Source organism: Colletotrichum scovillei (assembly GCF_011075155.1).
Source record: "Colletotrichum scovillei strain TJNH1 chromosome Unknown Contig00011, whole genome shotgun sequence".
In the NCBI taxonomy this organism is placed as follows: domain Eukaryota; kingdom Fungi; phylum Ascomycota; class Sordariomycetes; order Glomerellales; family Glomerellaceae; genus Colletotrichum; species Colletotrichum scovillei.
The window spans coordinates 43,064-68,504 of NW_023336269.1; the positions used below are offsets into that span (position 1 = coordinate 43,064).

The 25,441-nt window shown below is 51.2% G+C and overlaps 8 protein-coding genes across 8 annotated transcripts; 5 read left to right on the forward strand and 3 right to left on the reverse strand.

Annotated features, from left to right (window-relative positions):
* Positions 1 to 1,408: 1,408 nt before the first annotated feature.
* HER10_EVM0007797 (DNA repair protein Rad26) lies at positions 1,409 to 3,916 on the forward strand (the record flags this gene model as incomplete). Its single annotated transcript, XM_035477341.1, has 2 exons — positions 1,409 to 2,572; positions 2,627 to 3,916. The coding sequence occupies 2 exons, from the start codon at positions 1,409 to 1,411 to the stop codon at positions 3,914 to 3,916; spliced, it is 2,454 nt and encodes an 817-aa protein (XP_035327016.1).
* Positions 3,917 to 5,080: 1,164 nt separating this feature from the next.
* On the forward strand, positions 5,081 to 7,414 carry HER10_EVM0003687 (formyl transferase; the record flags this gene model as incomplete). Its single annotated transcript, XM_035473352.1, has 1 exon — positions 5,081 to 7,414. One exon carries the CDS (start codon positions 5,081 to 5,083, stop codon positions 7,412 to 7,414), a length of 2,334 nt encoding a protein of 777 aa, XP_035326718.1.
* A 3,454-nt stretch (positions 7,415 to 10,868) lies between these two features.
* On the reverse strand, positions 10,869 to 12,398 carry HER10_EVM0007010 (extracellular exo-polygalacturonase; the record flags this gene model as incomplete). The annotated part of the gene is made up of 5 exons (XM_035476577.1): positions 10,869 to 11,300; positions 11,357 to 11,556; positions 11,613 to 11,793; positions 11,863 to 12,048; positions 12,108 to 12,398. The coding sequence occupies 5 exons, from the start codon at positions 12,396 to 12,398 to the stop codon at positions 10,869 to 10,871; spliced, it is 1,290 nt and encodes a 429-aa protein (XP_035326954.1).
* A 2,567-nt stretch (positions 12,399 to 14,965) lies between these two features.
* HER10_EVM0004928 (necrosis- and ethylene-inducing protein and ethylene inducing peptide) lies at positions 14,966 to 15,795 on the forward strand (the record flags this gene model as incomplete). Its single annotated transcript, XM_035474555.1, has 2 exons — positions 14,966 to 15,240; positions 15,297 to 15,795. The coding sequence occupies exons 1-2, from the start codon at positions 15,011 to 15,013 to the stop codon at positions 15,793 to 15,795; spliced, it is 729 nt and encodes a 242-aa protein (XP_035326818.1). The 5' UTR covers positions 14,966 to 15,010.
* An 815-nt stretch (positions 15,796 to 16,610) lies between these two features.
* HER10_EVM0004622 (uncharacterized protein) lies at positions 16,611 to 17,267 on the forward strand (the record flags this gene model as incomplete). Its single annotated transcript, XM_035474258.1, has 1 exon — positions 16,611 to 17,267. The coding sequence occupies one exon, from the start codon at positions 16,611 to 16,613 to the stop codon at positions 17,265 to 17,267; it is 657 nt and encodes a 218-aa protein (XP_035326794.1).
* Positions 17,268 to 17,874: 607 nt separating this feature from the next.
* Positions 17,875 to 19,126, reverse strand: HER10_EVM0010106 (uncharacterized protein). The gene has a single exon (XM_035479576.1). The coding sequence runs from the start codon at positions 18,601 to 18,603 to the stop codon at positions 18,007 to 18,009; it is 597 nt and encodes a 198-aa protein (XP_035327208.1). The 5' UTR covers positions 18,604 to 19,126; the 3' UTR covers positions 17,875 to 18,006.
* Positions 19,127 to 19,434: 308 nt separating this feature from the next.
* HER10_EVM0001412 (uncharacterized protein) lies at positions 19,435 to 21,017 on the reverse strand. Its single transcript, XM_035471160.1, has 3 exons — positions 20,702 to 21,017; positions 20,454 to 20,628; positions 19,435 to 20,393 (listed from the first exon to the last, which is right to left on the reverse strand). The coding sequence occupies exons 1-3, from the start codon at positions 20,882 to 20,884 to the stop codon at positions 19,741 to 19,743; spliced, it is 1,011 nt and encodes a 336-aa protein (XP_035326538.1). The 5' UTR covers positions 20,885 to 21,017; the 3' UTR covers positions 19,435 to 19,740.
* A 587-nt stretch (positions 21,018 to 21,604) lies between these two features.
* Positions 21,605 to 25,188, forward strand: HER10_EVM0011181 (sulfate permease). Its single transcript, XM_035480619.1, has 3 exons — positions 21,605 to 22,977; positions 23,051 to 24,194; positions 24,244 to 25,188. Exons 1-3 carry the CDS (start codon positions 22,403 to 22,405, stop codon positions 24,955 to 24,957), a joined length of 2,433 nt encoding a protein of 810 aa, XP_035327287.1. The 5' UTR covers positions 21,605 to 22,402; the 3' UTR covers positions 24,958 to 25,188.
* Positions 25,189 to 25,441: the final 253 nt, after the last annotated feature.

The following is a 25,441-nucleotide window of genomic DNA, read 5'->3' on the forward strand; positions in this document are numbered from 1 at the left end:
CTCCTTCCTCCAACTAGGTACTTTGATTGCATTATTTCTCTCACTTTTACTTGTAACTTCACGATTTCTGTTCTTTTCAAGAGTTTCTGTTGTTATCCTTCCTCTTGCTCGTTGTCCCAGGCCCCCAGATGTTCTATCTAGGTACCTACCAACAGTCTACAGTACAAATTATTCGTACAGAAGCTACGGTGCCAGGGCAGCTGGTCTGGGCGAATGATGACGGTGCAAATTAGCGTAAAAGAGCTACGTCAGGCCTGCATTCTTGGCGGGGGGAGGCCCTGGAGATGGGAATTGGAGTCCGCTCGCATTGCCTGCCCGCCCTCATTGTCCCCATTGCCCCTGTTGTCCCGTCCCCCTCGAGCGGAGATTAGGTAATCCAGCCGGTCGGCAATACCGCACCTCCCATCAATGCTGAAATGCTGATAGTCTAGATGCCTCATTGGCCAAACCACTTTTTTGCATTGTCGGTTCGGTCTCCGGGCTGCTAGTCATCTCCGTTGATCTCTACTTTTCTTTCTTCCCCAATAAAACTGTTTGCTAGTTCCTTCGGAGACAGAACAGTCGTGCTTTATTTTACCTCAAGTCAGGCACGGATAGGTAAGTGTAAGGTCCCATGCGTGAAAGAACCTTTTTTCGCCGAAAGCACAAGCTCCAAGGAGCCCCATGCACACAAGACGTAACGGGTGAAAGGTTCCTTTAGTTCCTTACGCGTATGTTTTGCAGGGCTCCGCTGAAAGGAGGAGCATCATCCTAGGTACCTTACCAACCCACCAAAGTTGTTGAGTTGGTCAGCCAAGGGCCTTCCTCTCAATACACCAAATGCTACGGACGGATAAGCACAGTATCTTCGAATGCTTTTTTCGAGGCTCGTGGCTGACGAGGAGCTTGAGATTGGGCAACAAAGTCCGCCGGTATAGCTTATGCCGTCTCCGGTCAAGCCGAGATAGCTATCAATAGGTGGACGCAAGCTGACATCATCACATGCCATCTTGTGGCAACCAACTACCTAGCCAGGTCTGGCCAGTAGCTTTTGTCTAGGTGCTTTAGGGTGAGGCGCGAGCTTTGAAATTCGTCCAGCTTCTGCTTCGCGCTACATTCGATTCGTCCGAGTTCACCAGCCACAGTCACATGATTGGACTTGAGATGGATGTTGTGGCTAGTAATCCGGAGCCCAGGTGTGGCTGAGCGCGCGCCTCCCTCAACCTGGAGGTCGCGTCTTCCAGCGCGTTGAATCTTGCAGTCCTCCAAACACTGATAAGATAAGGAAACTAGCTGTCTGAGGTGCCCGCAGTGCCTGGTGGTGGGCTGCCACTATTCCCAACTCCATAATCTTCCACCTCAAGCTCTCTACAAGGTTCAACCGTTGATAGGTCCATGATGATCAGCAATCTGACGTTTCAAAGCGACCATGGACGAATTCAACGATGACGACTTTGATGATTTGAACGACACCACTCTCCAGGAGCTTGAGAACAACGCCATTCAATTCACACAAGCACAAAGAAAACAGGACTCCCAGTCTCAAACTCTGCCTCCGCACCATGACCCTTCCCAAGTCGAGAACTACGATGACCTAGAGTTCGAAGATGACGACCTCGACGATGCTGAAGTCACCAACGAACTTCTACCTCCCGTTACTCGCCCCGCCATAGACAAGACCATCTCCCAACAACAGCAACATCAACACCAGCACCCGCCCCCGCCGCTTACAGCCAGGCACCCGCCTCTACCGCCTCAACAAAGATGGAATCCTCCACCAGCCCATGCAAATCCTCCGACGCTCTCCTCGCGGCCGCGATACCCTCCTCCCGTGCCATCCTACAACGCCCCTGTAGCCTCACAGCGATTTCAGCCTGCCCACCCTGCAGCTCCGTATCGACCTCCACCGAGCCAATTCGTCCGACCAGCTCCTCCTTCGTCCGCTCGCTTCAATCCTCCACAATCTCAGTCGCAGTTGCACACGGCACCTGGTAATGATGTCATTGCAGCGCTGCAGCAACGGCTCAGGGCCCTCGAATCTGAGCTGAACTCTGCACGAGGCGAGGCCTCCATCATACGAACAAATTCAACTAAGGCGGAACAGGATCACGCAGCCGAGGTTTCCCGCCTCAAGAAACAGAATGCCGAACAAGCTGCCAGGCAAGAGAGGGCTGTGGAAGCCGCCATTGCGGCTGAAAGGCAAGCCACCACAGAGTTACAATTCCTCCAAAGGGACATGAAGGATGCCTCGACCCGTCCTCGCCGAAGAGAAAATGCGCCAGTGTCCGCCGCGCCAGGAACCACCACACCTAAGAAGGCTGCCAAAACCTGGGGCGTTGCGGACGGATTTGACGATATGGATATCGCTCCAAGTCCGACCAAGAATAGAGGCAAAACCAGGGACCCCGGGCCTGTTGCTATCCCATTGTCGGAGAGGACGCCCACCAAAGGCAAACGGAAACGGCCTCCAGTCGATAGTCCCGTCATGGCTCTGGAGACAGATGCCCAAGACGTAATCATGATTGATGACACAGGGACCACCTCCATTCCAGTCCAGTATCCAGGCCCTACACCTACTACTCTCCCTTTCGAGGTAATGTTTCCACATCACGTATCATCAAAGGATCTCTGGCTAACATCGTCGTAGTTTCTCCAAGTCATACTAGACCATGGCTCCTTGCATGGGGAACCGCCGACTTTTGACATATTATCACGATACTCAAATCCGTCTGATCCGACCACGTCTTTTGCATCCTTCATTTTCCAGCATTTGCCTCTCATGGGCACTCCGCTGAATCCGGTTCAACTTCTGGTAGACTTCGCCCGTCTTATTATCCAGATGTGGAGCCAGTGTTTGAGAGAGAATTTCTTGCGGCCAATTTGGGACCTAGCCTCACTCCTCTCCTTTACTCTGCAGCTTCAGACCATATCAGTGGTTCCGCAGATCGTCAATGACTTGGTTCCTACCCTGCAACAGTCTATTTATTTAGTTGCAGAAGCTCGATTCAAGAGCCAGGATGGCGATGTGTCAGCAGGGGCGGCCACAGAAGCCCTGCAGCAGCACGTCGATACTACGTACATCCTGTCTCTGCTGAACGCCTCTGCCGCAGCCTGCGCTACGACAACGATCGAAGCAGACGGCGGTGCGCAGACGAGACAAGCCGAATTTTGGCAGCTGATCACTCTTGATCTAGTTCTCATCCTTCTCACCCCCAAACAACAGCTGGACGATATCATTGGCATGCTCGATATGCTGTGCACTTCTACCCTCCCAGATTCCCTTGGCCCCATCATCCCAGGCAAAGACGCCGACCTGGCTGCTAGAATGATCATCGACAAGGTTTCTCTCAACCTAGTCGACTTACCTAGAGCAGTGTCGTCTATAAGCCAGAAGCACGCCGTAAGATTCGCAGTCTTACGAACACTCATGGCCTTTACCCGTACCCCGTATGGTGCACGACAGGTCGCGGGCCACGTCAGTGTCATACCCCGGTTAGTCACAGCTCTGGGCGAGCTTGTCGATGTTTTGTACGACCTTTCGGACCCCGTAGTGGATACCTCCAGTGGCGGACTCTCCCCTTCACACAAGAACTTGACCGTGGGTACTACCCCGGACGATCGCCGCGATGGTGTAAGCGACTGGGACGACGGCCGAAGTGGCGTCTCTCTGTTGGTATCTCAGATCATTCTGCTTCTCCATACCATGGTAACAGATCCGCAGACGGCCAACGTCGCAAACATCCTCTCAAAGCTCTCCATGTCCCACGGCGGCTCTCAACGGTACATCCTTTCCTTGTCACGACTCAACTTTGCAGAAGAGGATTTGGTCTATGAGGGCGCGATTGACGCGGATACTGTGGATCGAGCGCATGAGTTACTAGAGATTGCCGTGACCCCTGACGAGGGCGACAGTATCGCCGTTTCGTTTGGGGTCTGAACAGCAAGTAGCTCTTCGTCCAAAGGCGCAATCACATTTCTAGAAGGCTTGTTGTCGATAGATACCTTACCTTAATAAGGTAGTTCACCTACCTCAAGTGACATCGGTCATTTTGGAACTCGCAGTATCCGGATGCCAGGACCCTGAGCTCGCTTCTCAACGACAACGAATGCAGGTATGCCAAGAGCGCCCTAACATCGTACTCGCCTTCGTTTAGTACGAAGGCAATCAACAAATGTATCATCACATCGGCCGTCACTGTCACATCAAACTAGTGCTGTTCTACTCTGTTCCTAGAGACTGAAGCGGCGAACACGCGATCGAGAATGTGGAGAGTCATGCATCACGTCGTCGCGATCTGATTTGCAGAACCCTTTAGAGACCATCGGACTGATTAGGAATCGCTTTCAGCCTTTCTTCGATTATGGAAACTCGGCCGAGAAACGTGGACCGCAAGCTTCACATTACCCCCAGGAGGGCCGTGCTCGGCTGTATGGAGAAGATCACATCCCCTTATTGACTGGATGCCGTGGAAGCCACACCACGAGAGATGCTCGGACCCCATGGACTAGGAATTACTCGATTCGGATTTGCTGATCCCCAAGCTCTGCGATGGCGTCGAAACAGATCGTTTGCTGTACTGCATAGCTTTGTTCAGTTGAGCGTCGCTGACTAGAGATGGTGACTGGACGCGCTAGTCAGGCAAAGCCTTTGCTCTTCAGCTTAGCGCCTACCAGTCATCGCCCAATTCAGCACGCGCCCCTGAGTCAAGAGGAAGCATCTCGTCCGATAAAGCAGCCACTTGGGATGGTTCGTCCAAACCACGCCTGGGTCCGAGCCCGGTTCGTCCGGTCTGGCGTGAAGGCGTGGGTCCAAGTCGAAGCTAGGATGACAACAACAACAATACCACGGTCACTTTCGCGGGACTCGAAGTAAGCGGATCGGAGTCAAAGACCACCACTCGGCAAGACAAGCGGGGTGCATTGAACATGGCATGTTTTTTATGGCAAGCGCCAGGAGGCGACCGTTAAACTTTCATGTCGCACATGGCCGGTCAGGAACAGGTGGTGGGCAGAAGCCACTTGTGCATCTCACAAGCTGAAGTCTCCGATGGAGGAACCCCTCCTCCTGAAGACCCCTCGCACCCCATCATGAACAGCATATATGATGCGACTTGATCGCACGTCCTCGCAAGTAAATAAGGAACCCACACTCTCTGTTACTTCTCTTCTCCAAGTTTCTGTGCTGCTATTGTCTCAGTCCAACGCCGTCACGATGCATATTCTCTTCTTTTGTACCGCGCACAATTCGCTTTCGCAGCGTCTATATGTGGCGCTGTCAAAGTCCCACACAATCACCATCGAATATGCCCTCTCAGACGATGTCATGATCGAGGCGGCCAAGCTCGCCAAACCTCATCTCATCATCTGCCCTTTCCTCACTGCCCGTGTTCCTAAAGAGATTTACGAAAACTACCTCACCCTGATCGTGCACCCCGGTCCCCCAGGAGACGCCGGTCCAAGTGCCTTGGACTGGGTGCTCATGGGTGATGATGGCACAGAGGCCGACCCCGATACTCTCCTCGAACAAGGCTTCTGGAGCGAGTCTGGCCGGCCATACTGGGGTGTCACTGTCCTTCAAGCTGTGGAAGAGTTCGATGCCGGGCCAGTATGGGCCTTCGAGCAATTCCCTTTGCAGATTGACTCGCCAGCTGTCACGAAGTCGAGCCTTTATCGTGGACCGGTAACACGAGCTGCACTTACAGCCACGCTTGCAGCCATTGAAAGAATACAAACGGCATCTGTCCAGGCTGCTTCGCCATACACTCCTCCCCCGTCGCCCGGATTTGAGAAGTTCGCCCCGCATCATGTCACTCCGCTACTCCGAGCAAACCCTACCTACCGCGACGCCTCTGTCACACTGCAGAAAGCTTTCCTCGGCGGAGTAACACGTCATCGGCCACTTCTCAAAGCGGCCCAACGCGACTTCAACATTCAGTCACACACGGCTCGGGAAATATCCCGCAGGATTCGATCTTCGGACTCTCAGCCAGGCTGTCTTACCAAGTTATTTGGCCCGGGCCTCTATGTTTATGGCGGCAACATCGAAGAAGGCAATGATCTCACTACCCACACCCATCCTGGCACAGTTGTAGCTTGCCGGGATGACGCCGTTTGCGTTGCCACTTGCGACAAGAAAGCCATCTGGATTACTCACATTCGTCGTGTGAAGAAGAAGACCGACACAATGCTATGGCCCAAGGTACCTGCTGTCTCAGGCCTGAGAGAGTTGGGCATCCTCGACAGCGACGCCATCACAGAAAATCGCATATCCAGGGCGACGATTGATTGGTCCCGAGCTCCACATGGTACCCAGCAGGACATATCAGTTGACTTCCAGACATTCGCCAATGCTAAAAGGGTCGCTTTCCTCTACTTCAACTTCTACAACGGCGCCATGAGTACAGATCAGTGTTCCCGCATGATTGACGCCCTTGACTTTATCGCATCCACTCATGTCGTGGAACGACCACTCAGCGCCCTTGTGCTCATGGGGGGTGACGGATACTTTAGCAACGGTATTGCATTAAACGTTATCGAGGCTGCTGCGGACCCGGCGCTTGAGTCTTGGCTCAACATCAACCGCATTGATGACGTTGTGCACTACCTCCTTCACGATTTCCCATCACGGAACATTCTAACCGTTGCCGGCATCAGAGGCAACTGTGCAGCGGGCGGCGTTGCCATGGCTGCCGCATGCGACATTGTGCTTGCTGGCTCCGAGGTCGTTCTCAACCCAGCCTACCGTGCGATCGGCCTGCACGGTTCGGAATACCATTCCCTGTCCTACACCGGACGTTGTGGCTCAGCCGGAGCGACCAAGCTGCTGCGTGACATGACACCGCTATCACCAGCTGAAGCTCGGAGGATGGGCTTGGTCGACCACACCATTCCCGGCAATGGGGCGCTCCTCGAAACCCGCATGCGGAACCTCGTCAAGTCCATGGTCTCTTCCGACAAGAAGCTAGCGCCGGGGTCTTGGAAATGTAACGTGAATGTCACGCCCGCAGGGCTGGCGTCTGCTCGTGCCGAGGAGCTGGGACAAATGTCGAAAGACTTCTGGAGCGCCAGGTCGTCCAGATATCACCTTCGCCGTCGCGACTTCGTGCGTAAAGTGAAAGCAGTCAAGACACCACTACGGTTCGCGACACACAGGCGTGGCTTGGGGGAGCTCGACGAAGAGGAGGCTAATGATTTCGACGATGTCACCGTGTACGAGCGCAAGGCTAGGGCAGTACTGTTGGCTGACCAGCTGAAGGAGTACGTCGAGAGCATGGCTACGAAAGCTCCACGAAGGGATACGAATGCAGAGAAAGCCAAGGCCCTCCGTCGTCAAAAGTCTTGTGTTGAGATCGTACGCAAGCCGGAGGTGACGCAGGACCTGACGCCCGTATACTCGTGCTACTACGAGGTAACGGGAACATTGGGATTCTCATGAGATCTTTCTCGACTGTCTTTGCTAGAAGCCGGCGTTACTATCATGTTGAACTGTTCTTATTCGATCTATTACCTCTCATGGGACGACTGAAAAGGTTTCGTCTGTACGAATAGTATTAAATTAATTTACACATTTGAGCTCAGAAAGTTGTTCTCCTCAGCATCTCACTCTCGCTCACGCGCAGCGAGTTGAACGACGCCGAATTTCTGCAACCATCACGGGAACCATATCAAGACATTGCCAGGTTTGGCATGCTGATTCAAGTGACTGGCTGAATTCTAGAATTCTAGCCAAGCCCCTATCACTTCTCAGACGCTAATGGCACAAAAGTTCCCGAACGGCCTAAAGCTCGCTCTCATTCTATGGGTGGAGTCCCTCCCTTCGAGGCTGAGCTAGAAGTCGTTTTGATCTAGTGACCGTTCAAATGCAAAATTTCTTTCCTGGATCCCTCACTTGTCAACTTTCTTTTTGTGCAAGCCAAAAACGTCCAGTCACAGCGGCAGACTCGAAATCGTCCGATTCTCTCGTGGAACGGCCCAGGCCTTTGGTCCTGGGAACGCACGCTACAATTCCGTTACCGAGTCCACGGCTTCGAGGTCATACGATAGGATACATTTTACACCGGTCAGGTCATCGAGCCCGACATGGTGGGGTCAGCTTCCGAGGGATGGGCAGTACACGGATGCCGGATCCGGGTCGATGTGGGGTGTCATGCCGAATAGGAGCCGTTTTGCTATCAATGCTGCGAGTCACGAGTTGAAGTCTCCCATGGCCCCAAAAGGGTTTTTCAAGAAGACCGTCTTTCACTAGATTTGTTTCGCAAGCTCTGCATCTTTGGGCTAGTTTTCGCAACAAGATCCGGAGCTGCCGCTCGCGTGCTTGCTTTAAGTCTATTGGTGTGTTGCCCTGGAATAGTCTCTCCTGGTACCCACGTGTTCAGCCGAACAAACTGTCAAGCAAAGTAAGTCACTATGTATGGTGAGGCCATAGGCTGCTCAAAGTTCATATGCAAAGGCACCACGATTTATGCGAGGATCGGATGATTGGTCCCAAGAATAATGTACGTACTGTTCAACGTCTGTTCAATATGCCCCTAAACTAATTTGATGCAATGATGCAGGTGAATTGCTTGCTACCTGCAGGATGCACTTAGTACGCCCCACGAGGCCCAGGTTTCTCACGAGGAAAACCATGAGAGGAATGGACATCCCATAGCCCATTGTCGCTCTTGCTCATGGAACCTCATGCTACTTAGCAACCGACCCCTCTCGCAATCAACACACCATAAACTAAGCGCGTCCCCCACCCCGTATTACAACCATTTATGAGGAATGACCTATGCTATTACTAACTCTCTATGGAACTCTGTATCCACGTGTGGGAGCAAGGTAGAATGCCCATTGAGTGCTGATCATGGGTTATTTCTCTCTTCTTGTGACACCATCGCACAAGTCAGTCACAGCAATCCTGGAGTTTTCTCATTGTCTCCAGGTAAGCGGAAGCGACAGGAATACAAATTGGTATCCAAGAGACAGCAAAAGAATTGCCAGTCAAGTTTCTTGGCGCGATATTTCTGAAATCCCTACGCAGATGAAATGTCTTAGGTCGGGTCTTTTAAATGTGACCTCCACCGGAGTGGCTCATCGCCTACTTACATACACAATTCTGCCTTGCTAGGTGTTACTTTGGACTTCTGTGGTGTCCCGTTATCAATGTCAAGGAATTGGATCCGTTCAGTCTCGACTCAGTCTAGTTTGTTTGTGCGGGTCTTGGATCTGCCGGGTCCTCCAACTAATGCCTCGATCTACCCGGATATTCCTTCACGCTATTCCTGGGCAGGGTCAGTGTGTAATAGGATTCACTTGCACGTGTGATCCTTAAGGGCCGCGGCGGATCACAGGGGGTATGGCGCTCGAAGATATGTCTATCGATCGTTGAATGAAGGCGACGAAACACACCCGCTCCAGCATTGATACCATGGTGTTCGCCAGGTCTTCTCTTCAAGGTCCCAAACCTAACTGCCTTTGATCCTCTAAGCCAATACCTTTGGCACACTCAGCGAAGGCATAGCGATAATTCTCGTCTTTCGGTCGTTGAGAGGTAGATCAATAGAACGAATTCGAGATGAGGCGACCTTTCTCTTGACAGATCACTTCCTGTATAGGCCCATTTGTGCTTCACTCACGAGCATGCTTCTTGCTAAATACAATAGAGCAGGCCGAGCCGTTAGAACCATAGCAACCATGCGGTATTATGGGAAGACGGAGGATACTGCCCGCAACTTGGACGCACGAACCCCAAATCCCGTCAACCCCACCAATTGCTCCCGTTCCACGGATTAGCCACAAAAGCCTTGACAGAGCCACAAGTGAAACGCCCGTCGCCGAACGGGCTAGTCCAACGACACCAAGCCCAGGTCGTTCTATTATTTTCTGCATCAGCTATTCATGACATCATTAACAGAACGTGTGAGACTTCCTTTCCGTCCCTGGTTCGATGGAGCCAGCGGCCGCCAGTCACATCGCGATTTACTATCTTGAAGGTGTAGATCATGGCGCTAAAGGACCAAGCTTTGCGGAGATCCCACACCACCCGCATCACAAAACGCGGCATTCAGATCCGATTGTGGGGGTTTGGAACTTGGGGAAGCCAATTGGGGGTTTGTTGCTTATCTGGATGGATCGCCGAAATGGGTTCAGCTTTTCGAGGATGAGGATGATCTGGGGATTTATGGGGGATAAGTAGAGGCAGGCCCCGCAGCTCTCTTGAAACGGTGCGACGCCGAATCCGAGCTCCCAATAATCACCTCTCACATAAAAATCACCTGCAATGAATGAGTTGAACATCAAGAGTGGCCGACGAGTGTCCTTTGGGAGAGGTGGAGCTGGTAACATACGTGGGCTTCTCTCCTGGTTCGTGATGACTACTACCCTTCGCTGACATGCACCTCCCCAGGTCATTACGCAGATGCCAGACTAGTTGAAGAGGAGCCATCTGTAGGAGTGCGGCGACGAAGCAGTGTTTGGAGTACTTCGTCGTCAGACTCGTCACGCAGAGGGTTAAGTCTCGTCCATAGCGTACGAGATGTATTCAGGAGGAAATCACTAGATGACACTCCCGAGGAACCTCTAGCCGATGGAACTAGGAGGAAAAGTACGCACTAATCAGGCGTGGATAACGGACTGCGATGCGAGCTTTTTAGATACCCTCAGACACTCAGCGGTTATGAATTAATTAGGGTTGTATTATGGTTTGTTCGATAATGACAGCGATGTTACCACATAGATCGTAGGGCTTCGACAAGGAATATGGAATCCGCCTGATTAAGCCAATTTGGCAAAGGGCACTACTTACTTTTGATAGGATATGATCAAAGGAGCTTCAGAACATACCTGAGCCACGTACAGTATGATATTGACGTCACCCGAGACAGCATGGTCCACAGTCCTCTCTCTCAACACCCCGGCAGTCCGGTTACAGTATCGGCCAAAGTCCACCGGCCTGTACAGCTAGTAGTTGTGCCATTGCCAGCAATCAGATCAACATTCCGAAAACTGATGTCGTGACAAGGAAACCTCTGGCTACAAGTCAGGCTGACTCGGTTGGTTGCTCCAGAGAGCGTCCCGGTGATGTTGGCGAAGACGACATTGGATATTTCCATGTTACTGGTCCCGGCGAATGACCCGTTATCACCATTGTTTTGGTAAAAAGAAGGGGCATTATTAACCTTCTCATACTGAATGTTTGAGAAGATCACGTTGTGAATTCGGCCCCAGCCACCGCCACGGGATTCTCCTGCGCTTTCATAACCATCTTGAGGCACAAGTTCGCCGATCCATGTTTTGAGATAGATTCCGTAGCGCAAATCCACCGGTCCCCGTTTGAGCTGAGGCTTTGCTTTAGTCATGCAGTTTGAGAGGGCTATAGGCATGTCGTGCTCACCGTTAAGTCGTCCATGACGATATCCTCCACGCTTGAGTCCTCGAGATACTGACCTAAGCTTCCAATCGCAATGCCGTTACCACCGTTGCAGGTGACGCCTTCCAAAGTTACGTTGTACGAGCGGGGTTTGATGGCAACGCAGTCATCTCCGCCGGTGTAATTGAAGCCCTTGACGCGAACATTCTTTACATCCATTGTGTCTGCATAATTCTCGTCAGTAATTCACTCGGGCCATCTCGGCATAATCGCCACCTACCAAAGCCATCCGTGTTTTGAACCCAATTATATCTCGAGGGTGCTTTTGTAGAAGTAGCATTGACAGAGATATTTTCGAAATACATGTCCGTTCCGTTCATGATGTTGTAGGCCCAGAACGGTGGCTGCTTGATGTAGAAATTCTTGACTGTCACATCGCTGACGTTCCAGAGCACGAATGGCTAACGAGAAACATTAGCTAAGTTAGGTACCTGATCCAATGATGATCGTGGTAAATGTGAAGTCAATACCATTGGGCGGCCTTCAACTGTCGTACCCTTTTCAGCCGTATACCATGCATCTCCGTTTCCGTGGATGCCGCCAGTTCCATGACCATTGATATGGATGCCATCCCCTGACAGCACGAAGCTAGCGCGGTGATTTTGAAAGAAGATAAAATACCCATCGGATCTCCAGAAAGTAATGTTGTCCGAAAACTATCAAGGTCAGCTGTGGACGGAAATGATGAACTCGGACTTAGGTGGTATCTTCTTACAGTCCATTCTCCCCGCCATTGGATGTTCACGTCGCGGACGAGGGGGTTGAGTTTTCGATCAATCCAGTAGTTCTCATCCTCAGGAAAAATGATGGTTCCAGATGTCCCGCAGATATTGAAAGCTTCTAAGATATTGTCCACGTCGCTGACTTGGTCGCCTTTGGCAAATACAGTACATTGAGGTCGTCCTAGGACATCAGTGACTGCAACTCCGGCGGCTTTGGTGACATTGATGAATCCAAAAAGTAGGATGAAGAGCAGATTGAAAGTCGTTGGAGCGATTGAAGCCATGATATGGTAATCTCGAGCATCGAGTTCTTGTGGCTTCTGTATGACTTAGCGGCATTGGTCAAATGTCGACTGGGATTTATATCACTTTCAAGTCTGGTGAGTATCGCTTCATCCACGATTCGTCCCTCATCATCAGCAGCTGCGACGCACTCAGTTGCTCCTGCTAGCGCCTGCTCTCGCCATCGATGATGTGCCGAAGTCCATTTGTTACCCCGAGATTACGAAGATGGCGCTTCAATCATCTACCAGCTCGTCAATAGATCTTGGGGATTTACATTGGAAGATTGCCAACATCGAGCGAAGACTGCATATCTCGGCCAATTTCTACAAATATGCACCAATCCAGTCACGCACTTGACAACAGGTAGGGATTCCATCCGTCCGGGGCCTGCAGCCCTCCGTCACTAAGACTGTCCGGCCGGCCAACCTGCCCTACTGCTAATCGCTTCCTCGAAACCCCGCATATCGCGCACATCCTGCTTCCATACGCGGGATATTGGTCCCGTTCGGTAGAATGTGTGACGACAGCACAAAGCATCGCGAATTGAAGTATTTGCGTAGATAAGGAACTTTTTAGAGAATGGAAAGAAAAAGAAGAAGGAAAGAAAACCTTGGTTCTAAGGAGCAGAGTTGTCTAGGAACCTTCTTTCAATGACTTGGAGAGAGTAGTTATCCTCAAGAGTAATTGGCCATTCGTTAATGCCGAATTTCCAAGCCCTACACTCGAAACTGATGCTTAAGAATGTTCAAGGTGATTTGTACACGTATAATTCCAAGTGAGGAGTTTTTCGACAGAGTCTAGATGCATCAAAGCATTGCGACTGGGAGTTGCAGCGCAACAATCAGACTTTGAATGATTTTCGAGCGGTTTCCCTCTCAGCGTATCCCGTTGCTTCCTTTCAATCGCACACATGGAACCCAAGGCCTACATACATACTATATAGGGGACCAACGTCATAGATGCTAGCCTGAATGACCTCGGCCGAGCTGTCCTATGCGATATCGACTCCATAAACATCCATTGTCCGTGGGAAACTGACGAAGCACTGTTTCCACTAGTAGTGCAGCCCTTGGGAGTTCACCTCCATGATCAATACGCGATCGCGCCATCGCAATCTTTCACGCTGACGTATGGGGGCTGGCTAGGTCTGCATCTGCGGCGAATGCTCGTGCGATGACAGCTAGCTCGCGGCCATCTCTGACCCGATACCAACGTAGTGCATGCATCTCACATCACGAACTTGTAGCTGAGGTCATTTCTTGTCTGTGGAGGCATCTACGGCGAGTTGCGGATCCGAAAGCCGATGTCGTATTTTGATCCAACCTGATCGGGCCTTTTCCATATTAGACAGCAAAGTCTGATATGCCGCAAAGGAAGAAATGTACATCCTCCGGCTCCTACAGATTCCCGAGCGCATTCTCTTCGAGCACACCTGACAATACATCAGGGTACAGATTAGGATGATCCGTTTCATCCGACCGTCAATCACCAAAACAGGTTCATCAGTGTTGATACAGCATGATTGGAACATGTGGATAAGCCAAGGTCAACCCTGAATCCAAATTTAACGAATGGAGACGTGGAACATGGTTTATTTACGCTTTAGTAGAAGCTTTTGAGCAATTACCCACACACATACCGTTTTAGACAGGTCCCCGTTGAAAGTTCCGATTTTCTTTATCTACGACTCAGTCTAGCGGCTGATTCCTAGAACACCTCAAGTTGAGATGTTTTCCAAGACGGCGATAGCTCTGTCGACTTAAGAGAAGCAAGCCCTTGATTCTTCAACTAGACTCAGGTGGCATATGGATCTGGAGTAGAGATAATCAGATGGAAGTGCCAAAAAGAAGCTTCGTAATATGCTTTAAACCAACTGCGAAATCATCGGCAGCGAAACCTCAGCAAGTTATTCGAAAACAGTGCAAACGTCCTCTCATGGCTTTATTCGCAGAACCCTGCAAGAGCAAAAGGTCAAGCAGAGGCTTAGTAAAAAGTTCCATGCATCGGATCATGCTGAAAAAGGAGTCACGATCCGAGCCTCCACCCAAATCAAGAGACTGCGTTCAAGCTTATCGATTTAACACGGTGAGTGACGGCGGGAAAGGTTTGAATAAGGTAGGGAACTTCCATCGTGACATTGGAGCCCCTTATTATAGCATCATTCAGGTGAAGCCTCCCGGATCCACCTCAGGAGACCCTTCTGTAGACCCGAAACAAAGCCGAATGAAATCTTTTTCGTGATAAGACTTTCTTTCGTGATAGTGACAGGAAGGCGTCTTAGATATTTCGGGCCGTCTGTCTATCTGGTCCACAATATGGTTCTCTGAGATGATAGCATCGTACGATACAGACTAGCAATTGAGAAGATTGAGTTATCTCGTATGTTAGTCAAGTCCGTCGGGACCGCGGTACTTCGTCGGATTTGAGGAACTTTTCGACTCCGAAGGTGAGTTACAGGAAAAGAAGATATTGGGCGCAGCTCGACGTCTACATAAGATGACCGGTCGCTCGCCTGACATCTAGCAGCATTTCATGTGCAGACACTCATCGGTCCACTCGTCCAACACAACAAACTTACTTGAACTCTTACCAACACTGATCTTGCAAACGCATGCGCCTGTATTTCAAAATGCAACCTAACATCATTATCTCCCTTCTTGCTCTTGTTGGCAGTGGTCTTTGTGACTGGCCTGCTCCGGGAACTGTCGCCCACGACTCTCTCAATCCTGTGGTCGATACTCTTGGCCCCAATGGAAATGTCATCAAGAAGTTTCAGCCGCTGCTGCACATTGCCCATGGCTGCCAGCCCTATCCCGCTGTGAACAAGAACAACCAGATCAGGTACGTTGTTTTCGCCAAAGGTTTTGTAGTTTCAGTTATACTGACATAGAGGGAAGCGGCGGCTTGCAGGATACTGGAACTACCTCGGGAGGATGTAAGGACGGCAACAAAGGGCAAACCTACGCCCGTTCCATGACTCTGAATGGAAAATTCGGCATCATGTATGCTTGGTACTGGCCCAAGGATCAGCCAGCCGATGGAAATGTCGTAGGCGGACACCGTCACGACTGGGAGACTTCGGTCGTCTGGCTTGATTCTGCTTCAGTCAATACTGCTACCATCACGGGTGGCGCCTGTTCTGGACATGGCAAGTTCAAGTTGACCAGCAACCCTCAAAGGAGCAGCAACAACGTCAAAGTCGAATATTACACCCAGGGTGGTTTGGACCATGAGTTGCAGTTTACGAACACCGTGGGCCGAACATACTGGATCTGGGATTGGGATGCCATGGAGCCTATCGTCCAAAGCGCTCTGAACAAGGGAGACTTCAAGAAGGCAAACTGTCCGTTCAACGACAACCACTTTGAAACAAACATGCGCGCCGCCTATATCTAAGCAACTCGGCGCCGCGTGAGATTAGGGCATTAGAAGGACTCGCTGATGTCGGTCTCTTGGAACGTTGAACTATTCACACTTTGAACTAGCTCAGATACCTTACAATACACTCTGATGTCACTCTCAGTGTCTTTTCGCGCTATTGCAGTGACTCGTGTCAAAAAAGGGCCACTTCATATGACGACCTCTAATCAATGATCGTTTCTTCCGCTTGTTTAACCGTATGCGCGTCCAAGACGCGTTGTGTCCGACAATATTGCGCGTATGTCACATGTGCCAACGCTTGCGGTGAGACTTGAATGTTACAGAAATTAGAGCGTGATATGACCCTTATTTCAAGCTTGGTTTCTATATATAAATCATTTTAGATGACATGTGTCATCTGACCTTACCGTTGACTAGTGTCTCAGCTGCTCACCATGCTGTTGTGAGTAATCCAATCCTTGCTTCTTTTCCTTAACCTGGCACCTTTCGGTTTGTGCCCAACTACTATGTTTAATGACGAGAACAATTGCATGAACCTGATAGCCTTTGGAAATTTCATAGGACCATTAAGGTGCTTTGCTAGGATGGTGGGAGACTGAGCCCCAGCTCCGGGCAGATTTCTCGTTTCAGACTCGTCCACAGACCGTGATCCTAGCTACGCACGTGGGCAACCTATGCTGACATAGCAAAGTTTAAAGATTAGATCTGAAACCTTCTGGGACTTCACGTTGAGGCATGACATCGAGAAAATGAATGACTTGGTGCAAACCGTTGCGTGGGTTACTTCGTGATCTTCAGACTTAGACGAAGATCCGCGTATGCACTCCAATATGTCCATCCGCCGCGAAATCGACAAAGATGGAGATCTCATTCTTGTGCTCAGCCGGCTGGGCGTAGACGATGCCGATGTTGCCGAAGATGGCGAAGATGGTGTAGACGCCGATGCGAAGCTCCTGGAATACGAGCAATTACAAAACAAGGAAGTAAGGGTATCTTCGAAGGTTCTGATGCTGAACTCGCCAGTCTTCAAGGTAATGCTGGGAGGCAAATTCAAAGAGGGCACAGAATTGGCCAAGAGCACCGGACTCTCACTTCCTTACAGCCTTGATCTCCCGGATGACGATGCCGAGGCAATGTCTATTCTGAGCCAGATTCTTCACAACGCCTATGTTACCGAGAGACCAAAACCAGTCGGTCTGGCGCGGCTTGCTTTCGTGAGCGACAAGTACGAATGCACTGGGGCACTCAAGTACTGCGGAATGGTATGGATCAGGGATTGGCTCTCAGACTACGATGAAAATGTGCCGCCAATGGCAGACCTTTGCCACCTCCTGGTCTTTTCATATGTCATAGACCTCCCCCTCGAATTCTCAGAGTTATCGTGGAGAATCTTCCTCCACCACGAAGGACCAATTTCGAGAGGCTCGGAGCAAGTCAAGGTATTAGCAGATCATCCTCTGCTGAAGAATGACATCATCCGTAAGTAACTTTGTTCACGGGGCTCATGTGAAGGATCATCTTGACGTTGATTATTCAGGATGTTTGGAGGCGAAAAGACACGAATGCTGCAACTCATTCTACAAGGGTCTCGTTAGCCCCATGACTTGGACGTGGGACATTTCTCAAAATCCTTGTGTGAGATCCGCCAAAGCACTGGCGTCGTATATCGAGACTCTCCGAAAGTCCAACATTCTGCCAAAAGACATCGACTTCGCGACTCACAAATTCTGCAACCTACTCAACACGGCAGTTGATCTTCCCAAGATCACGATGATGGATTTCTCGTGCATACGGGAGGTTGGGGTTTGTGGCTGTCGCTCAAACAAGTACGCCAACCGCAACTTGTCGTATGAGGTTGAAAAGGAGGCGGACAAGATCATCCAGCAAAGACGGGTGTTTAACTGCCTGGATTGTTTGAAAAGCGATGGTGCATCTGGGAAGCGGAAGTCATGTCGTATTCCTCATTAATCATCGAAGCAAAGTTAGTCAAAGTCCTTGAACTCTAGGATGGGAAGACAAAGTGGTACTCGCGCAAGTAGATACTCGATGAGGCAAGGTGCTTTATGGGAAATAACCAAACACAACAAGTTTGCCTCCAGAATGAGTGAAATCATCCATTTCAACTATTTGAAATTACTACTATCAACCTGCGGCTACGTCATGGTCGATTCCCCCCTTCGTAGGGTAGGAGTTTGTCTACTTCGGCACCTTGCTTGCTACTTCGACTCAGCTGTGAATTAAACCCCAAGTAACAAACAGCATTTTCTGGCTGTTGTAACACTGCACAGTCCCTTGCAATCCAAGCTTCCCATTCTGTGCCATGACACCATATCTCGTCGTGTAGAAGCGAATATCGTTCGTGCCAACGTTCATAGGGCTAGCCGCGCTGCCAGAGTCGGCATATCTGACGGCAAAGCTGCAAGTTCCAGAGCTCACTACAGTAGCCCATCCATTGGAAGAGAAGTCTCCGGGCTGCAAAGTCCAAAATCCATTCTGACTGCTGAGAGAGCTGGCGAGTGCCTGGCAGTCTGCTGCCAGCGGAGCGGAAGCTGAGAAATCTGTCGCCGGGTCCTCGGCCATCTCTCCGCACCACTCGTCTCTTCCGGAAGAGAAGGGGAATCTTTTTGATAGACGAACTGGCCGTGTGCCTTCTGATCCCTGGGTGAACTTGATGTTGCGGTTCATGCGTATTGTTGAAGTAGTGCCATCGGCGTTGGTGAATGTGCGAGGGACCATGAGCTGAGAATCCTGTACCGATGCATTTGCTACTGAGAGCAAGCCAAAGGTGACGAGGCCAAGTATGGACTTGGCTGAGATGTGCATTGTGATGTAATTGAATGGGTCGAAATTTCCTGTCGCGAGGTTGCTGTGTTGAAAAGACGTTCGTCGGTCTTGGCTTTGATTTGAGCTTTATTTGACTTGGTTATTGAAGCAGGAGCGAGAATTGATTGATGATACTCCGAAGATCGAAACGAGGGTAAACAACATGGGAAAAGGCTCTCTTATATTCACATAATGACTAGCAAACAAATGCCCTCATGGACAAAGGCAAAAGGAGTGAAGGGATGGGTTGCGCCGAATCGCTGCGTGTGATTCATTCCCTGCAACTTGATGTTTGCTACCAATGGCCGTGCCTGAATCAGTCGAACTTACGAGAAATCAGCTCGGTGATGAGCGCGGGGTCCAAAAACGCCAAGTGATTCGCTCTGAGATGTTTGACAAAGCCATGGCCCCCGATGTTTTATCAGAGGGCCCCGCATTGCGACCGCATTGCGGGCATAGCGGACTCGATATGTGAAGTTGATCGGGGGCGGTCTCGCGATGCTGTTGGGCAAAGGAGTTTACGTGATGGACCTGAGTGTGATAGTGACGGGAAACGGCCCCCGGGAGAGCGGGGATTGGCACCGGAAGCGCCCAGGGCGGACGTGACATTAATGCGGCACATGTGTGCTCTGTGGGGACCAGCCAATGACAACGCGACGCCGTCATGTTGGTTTGGTTTAAGGATCTGCAAGCGTCCCCAACTAGGGTGATGAGAGCTAGATTCGTGCATGAAATCAAAGTGATGATTTGGGGCCCCTGAATTGAGGACCTTTAATTCAGGTCGGGGCCGTCGGAGACTTTGGGGTTCTCTAAGTGAAGGCCGCATGAGTGCTCACAGTTTGGGGTTGCAGGCTATTTGTTATGACTAGTAAGACAAACTTCCACATTACTTCGCAAGGACGGCCGGGGCTAGCCTCTTCTTCCGTTGCGAAGTGGAGGTCGAGGTAGATAGGAAAACATTGTTGACCCTTGGTCAGCAGCAAATACATTATACTGCGCCATCGTGCGATCAGGCAGTCGGCGAGGAAACCCTCGATTGCTACGTGCCCACCAGGCCATCTCAGTTTGGAACAACACCCCCTCTCCCACAGCTTGTACTTGGTTCAACCTCGTCCGAATCCAGTGAGACGGTATCTGTCAGGCAAGGGCACGAGTAACGTCGGCCTCCAGATTTGATACCGCCTGTCTAACAGCATCCATCCCACTCACATCGTCTTCAATGAACCTCGTCGCTTCGTAAAGGTGGGGCTGTCCCTTAGCAAGGAAGAGCTTCACCTTGCTCTCGCCGAGACAATGAACCATGTGAGTGCTCACACAGAGGTCAACATCTTCATCAGCGTCACCCTGTATGATGGTCGTGGGTGGCCACGCCGCAGCTCTGCTCTCTCCCATCTCACCTTGGGCCCATTCGTAGCCTGGGTCAACTTCACCCACAAGATTGAGAAACTCGTTGCGGTAAAGGTAGTAGTCATAGAGACATCCTCGGGGGAACTCATCGCAGTTGCCATCATCTGAGATGGGGAGTGGAGGCAATACAAATGCGGTATTCTTGGCGCCATCAGGAAGGATCTTCTCAACATGGAAGACCTGTGGATTATTTGCGGATGTCACTCCTATGGATACCGGTGCGGATAAGTGGTGGCTCATTTGTGCTTCGGTTATGGGTTCCGGTGTAAGTAAGACTGAAGAACTGAAGAATGGATGACGAAAAGTAGTGATGCCGGTGATTGATAACAGAGCAAGGGGAGTCGGGTGGAGGTGGTGAGCCGTCAGAGAGGCGATGAAGAAACCTAGGACTCAAGTCAGGGCCTCAAAGAAGGTTTGAGGCGACGTAGTGAAGAGCCTCTTACCCGCACTTGATCCACCTACAATCACTTTTCGATTTGAGGCAAGTTCATTTGTGATTGCCCAGCGCAGTGCAAAGGAGTAAGCGTCAGTGGCATCTTGGAGCAGACCTGAAGCCTTGGCCTGTGGAAGCATTCGATAGCTCGCACTGATGAGAGTCCATTGATTCTTGAAGCAGACCTAAGGCGGTAAGGTCAGCTACCTTTGGCGGATGAGGAAGCACGGTAGTTGTCCATGAAGATGAAGGGCTCACCTGTACAAGCCAAGGCGGAACACATTCCCTGGAACCGCTCACGAGGCCACCTGAGTGGAAGTACAGGAAGACGGGAGCTATGAGTGGGTATTCAGCAGAGGAATACACATCGCACTCGAGCGGGATCGTGCGTTGCGCAAACACAAGAGTGGTCTTGGTCAACGACATGGTGTCTGGGTGCATCAACGGTTGAAGAATCTCGGGAGTGGGAATGAGAAGCTCAGCTGAGGTCGTGTAGGATGAGTGAGTGATGGCCGTGCCAGTTAGGCGATGGTAAGCAGGTCATGATGGTAGTGCTCATGACGAGTATCATGAGATTCAAGGGCGCGAGATGTGATAGGATGATTTGATGCAATGGTTGCGTCTCTATGGTGGGGGATCTGCTCATGTCACCTTGGGCATTTCACAGTAAGACTCAAGAGGGAGCTTCAGTCCAGCCACATGAGGTGAGAGCAGCACCAGCCACAGATGATATACACCGCGCACGAGCCACAGCTTCTCTTTTGCCGATCGGCTGAAGTTCTGGAGACAACAGGCGGGAAGCACCGCATTGGCACTGAAGATGTGCAGGAGCAGAAGGAGGGGCCGAGGGCAATGAGTGGACCAGCGGGGTACAAGAGCTTGGCTTTGACCTTACGTAATCAGTCACCACTTGGGCACTCAAGGTAGGTATCCCAGGCGGTGAGCAAGCTGCAGCCAAATCAGGACTAGCATTGTTGTTTGCCGCGGGATGGTTTTGCCGGTATGCCGTCCTCACCGTATTACGGCATTCCCTCTCAGCGGAAGGATGCCACTGGATGCCACTGACCGCTGGCGTTCCTGGGCCGGGAATGAACATGGCAGTCAGTACGTAACTGCAGACAGAAACATCCCGCTCGGTTCTGCCCGTAGACCGTACGGATACAGTAAGGTAGGGAAGGTGGGAAGGTTGTATCGTCGAATCGAGTTCCGCTGACACACAACTTTGAAGAGCCCCAACGCATTGATGTCACTCCGATCCTTGGACCTTGGGGCAATTGCGGAACTGGAATCCTAATCCTTGCAGAAAACATTCACCGACCATTTCCTTCTCTCGTTCCCTCGTTCCCAAGCGACCCTTTGCCTTTGGAGCCCTTTGGTGCTACCTTACTACGAGTAGTTACCTAGAGGCTAGCTCCCAGTCCACAAACCACAGATCCAGCACCGGCTCGGCACCACCACCGGCCCCAATACGCTCGCCCGCCTCTTCAAAGGTTGCGAGCCACAGCACCTCCAATCTCTCTCGTCGCAATTGTTTGACCAACGAGTCAGCCTTGCTGTGACAAATTTTCCTATCATGGTTCAGCCTGGCATTGCTCCAACAAACTGATACTCGGCATTTCTATCCCCATCACCGTCTTTTCCGTCCCGAATCTCCTCCTTCCGTCTCTACCCGCCGGCAACATTTGCGACCTACCTACACAGTAAACTCGAGACGACTGCAACCTCTCGTCACATCAAAACAACAACATCAACGAGATCAGTGTTGCGCCCTGTGTATACCCATACGCATAGTCCCAGAGGATCTCCATATCGATCTAAATCCCAAGATCCAGTCTCGCTTAAGCTCACCCCCGCCAATCTCATCCGAGCATCTCTCCAGCGCTCTTCCTCTCTTCCACCCTCTCTGCCGCCCCTCGCTGCATGAACCTGTAACGTCATCTTGTTTGGGGGCACGAAAAAATGTCAGGTAGCCGACCACAACCGAGTCGCAGTCCTTCTTCGCAAACAACGCAAACAACGCAAACAACACAGACAACACATCGCCCAGCGAATCCCAGCGGTTTGCGCCAGAGCTACACCATGGGCTCTCCCATCCAATCCCCAAGCTCTCTCGGCGGCGAGTCTGAATACCTGAGCACTCGCGAGGATGCCACTCCGCTAGCAACCCCTCTTCCTCACGACAACGAAACTCGCGATCCTCCTCGCGCCGGTTCCAGCCTCAACCGACCCAACACATTTCCCCCGAGCGAGTCGACGAGCCTCTTGCAAAATGTTCTCATCGACCACCCGCCAGCTAACAGCTACCCGAATGGTACATTCTCGCCGCGACCCGCCAGCCCTGCTGGTAGCATGGATCCCGAATTTGACAGAGCATCCTCCTCGGCGTCCGAGATCCCAATCTTGGACCCTATGCTGACCGCAATCACGGGCGACGACCACTGGAGGAAGCGATTTGTCAGGAAGATCAAGAGCAGGAAGATGCACTCCTCGAGAACTTTGGCAGAGCAGGCTGGCTTCAAGGATACCGTTTGGATGTGAGCAGGACCTTGATCCCGAGTTTTTTGCCGCTCAAATCTGCTTTGCTTGCTAACTTTGCTTGTTTCCCAGGTACCTTTCGTATTACATCCCTCTCTTGACTTGGCTGCCGCAGTACCAATGGTCGTATCTGAAGGGAGACCTTGTTGCAGCTTTGACGCTCGCCTCCCTCTACCTCCCTATGGCTTTGTCTCTCGCCGACAACCTCGCACATGTCCCTCCGATCAATGGACTGTATGCCTTCGTCTTCAACCCGTTCGTATACGCCGTTTTCGGCAGCGCACCCCAGATGGTAGTTGGCCCGGAAGCTGCTGGTTCTTTGCTGGTCGGGTCTGTGGTCAGAGGCAGCATTGACCATGACAAGAGCGATGAGTACAATGCAGAGGTCCAAGCTAAGATCTGTGGTGTTGTTGCGGGTATGGCTGGTGCTACTGTCTTTCTTGCGGGTCTGGCCCGCCTGGGCTTCCTCGACAGCGTTCTCAGCAAGCCGTTCCTGCGCGGTTTCATCTCTGCAATTGGCTTTGTTATTGCGGTTGACCAGTCTATCCCCGAGCTTGGTCTTGCCAAGTACGCGGCAGAAATGGGCGTGGGCCATGGAAGCAGCATGGACAAGCTAGAGTTCATCTTTAGCTCATTCGACCATGTTCACAAGCTTACCTTCATTGTGGCCGGAGTCAGCTTCGTAATCATGATGACTATGAGAGAGCTCAAGAAACACATGGTGCCCAAGTACCCCGGGGTTGCGTACATTCCTGATCGTTTCTTCGTTGTCGTCATTGCCGCAATTCTCTCTTGGCACTTCGACTGGGAGAGCAAGGGAGTTGAGATTCTCGGGCCGGTTAAGGCCGCTTCGGGTCATCTTTTCCAATTCAGATGGCCCTTCCAGACTTCTCACATGGAGCATGTTCGTGAAGCAATGGGCACATCCTTCCTAATTGCGCTTCTGGGATTCTTTGAATCATCCGTTGCCGCGAAAAGCTTGAGCAGCTCCGATAGCCCCCACGGGATTCAGCTGAGCCCCAACAGAGAACTTGTTGCTCTGGGCGCCGCCAACATTGTTGGAGCTTGCTTCATGAGCTTACCCGCGTTTGGCGGATATGGTAGGAGCAAACTGAACAAGCAGACCGGCGGCAAGACGCCAATGAGCTCCATCTTCCTCAGCTTGATTACGCTTCTTGCCGTCTTCTTCCTGTTGCCGTACTTTTACTACCTTCCCGTAAGTTGTCACTTCCCAAAAGCAGGTCCATCATCTAACATTTTCTCAGAAACCTGTCCTGTCATCCATGATTACCGTTGTCGCCTGGTCCCTCCTCGAGGAGGCTCCGCACGACATTGCCTTCTTCTTCAAGATTCGAGGCTGGACCGAACTGGGATTGATGCTCATCATCTTCGTGTCGACAATTTTCTACTCGCTCACCCTCGGCATGGCTATCGGCGTTGGTCTGTCTCTGCTTCAGGTCATCAAGCACTCGACTCGGCCCCGCATTCAGATTCTGGGACGCATTCCCGGCACGCAGCGCTTCGAGAACGCCGAGCTCAACCCCGACAGGCTAGAGTTTGTCGAAGGCTGCCTGATTGTCAAGATTCCCGAACCTTTGACTTTTGCCAACACTGGAGAGCTCAAGGCACGTCTTCGTAGACTGGAGCTTTACGGCACGAGCATGGCGCACCCTGCGCTGCCGAGACTGCGCGGCGAGCAACACAACAAGAATGTCATTTTCGATATCCACGGTGTCACCTCACTAGACGGATCGGGTACGCAGGTGTTGTTGGAGATTGTCAGCGGGTATAGAGAGCGTGGTGTCAGAGTGTTCTTCAGTCGCGGCCCTACGAACCCGCGTCATCACATCTGGAGACTCTTGAGACAGGCAGGCATCATAGATCTGGTCGGTGGAGAGTCACACTTCGTGACGGATGTCCAGGAAGCCTTGAAGCTGACCGAGTACGAGACTAGCATCAGCGAAGTTGCGAATGCTTAAGACAAAAGAGGCGCAAGTCAGTCAATCCTTATCGTCAAGTGCGCGGGGTTGGTTTGTACGTATGGTAGAATGCGGTTTTGTTTTTGGTTATCAGCATTTTGGAGCGAGAAAAGGCGTCCCGACTTTCAGTTCTTGCAGGATATCTGTTCGTCTTACGAAGCGTACTTTATGCTTAATGGTTCGCAACGACTACGTTATGGATATGTTTATAGAAATTTTATACAAAAAGCGGCGCGGTTGTTTCCAAGCCTCTTCTAGCCTGGCTGTGAAGTGATGTGTATGTTTGTTTCACTGACGTGATGAATATGGATGGCCTTTTCATCTGAGCCTCATACTATTTGCATTCAAATTCACCACAGCTCCTCACCAAGACTTTTCAAACTTCAGCCATGACACTAAACAATACCCATAAACTCGGGAGCGCAGTGATCGTACAATCATTCACATTCTTGATGCTTATTTCCCAACAACTATCAACAAATTT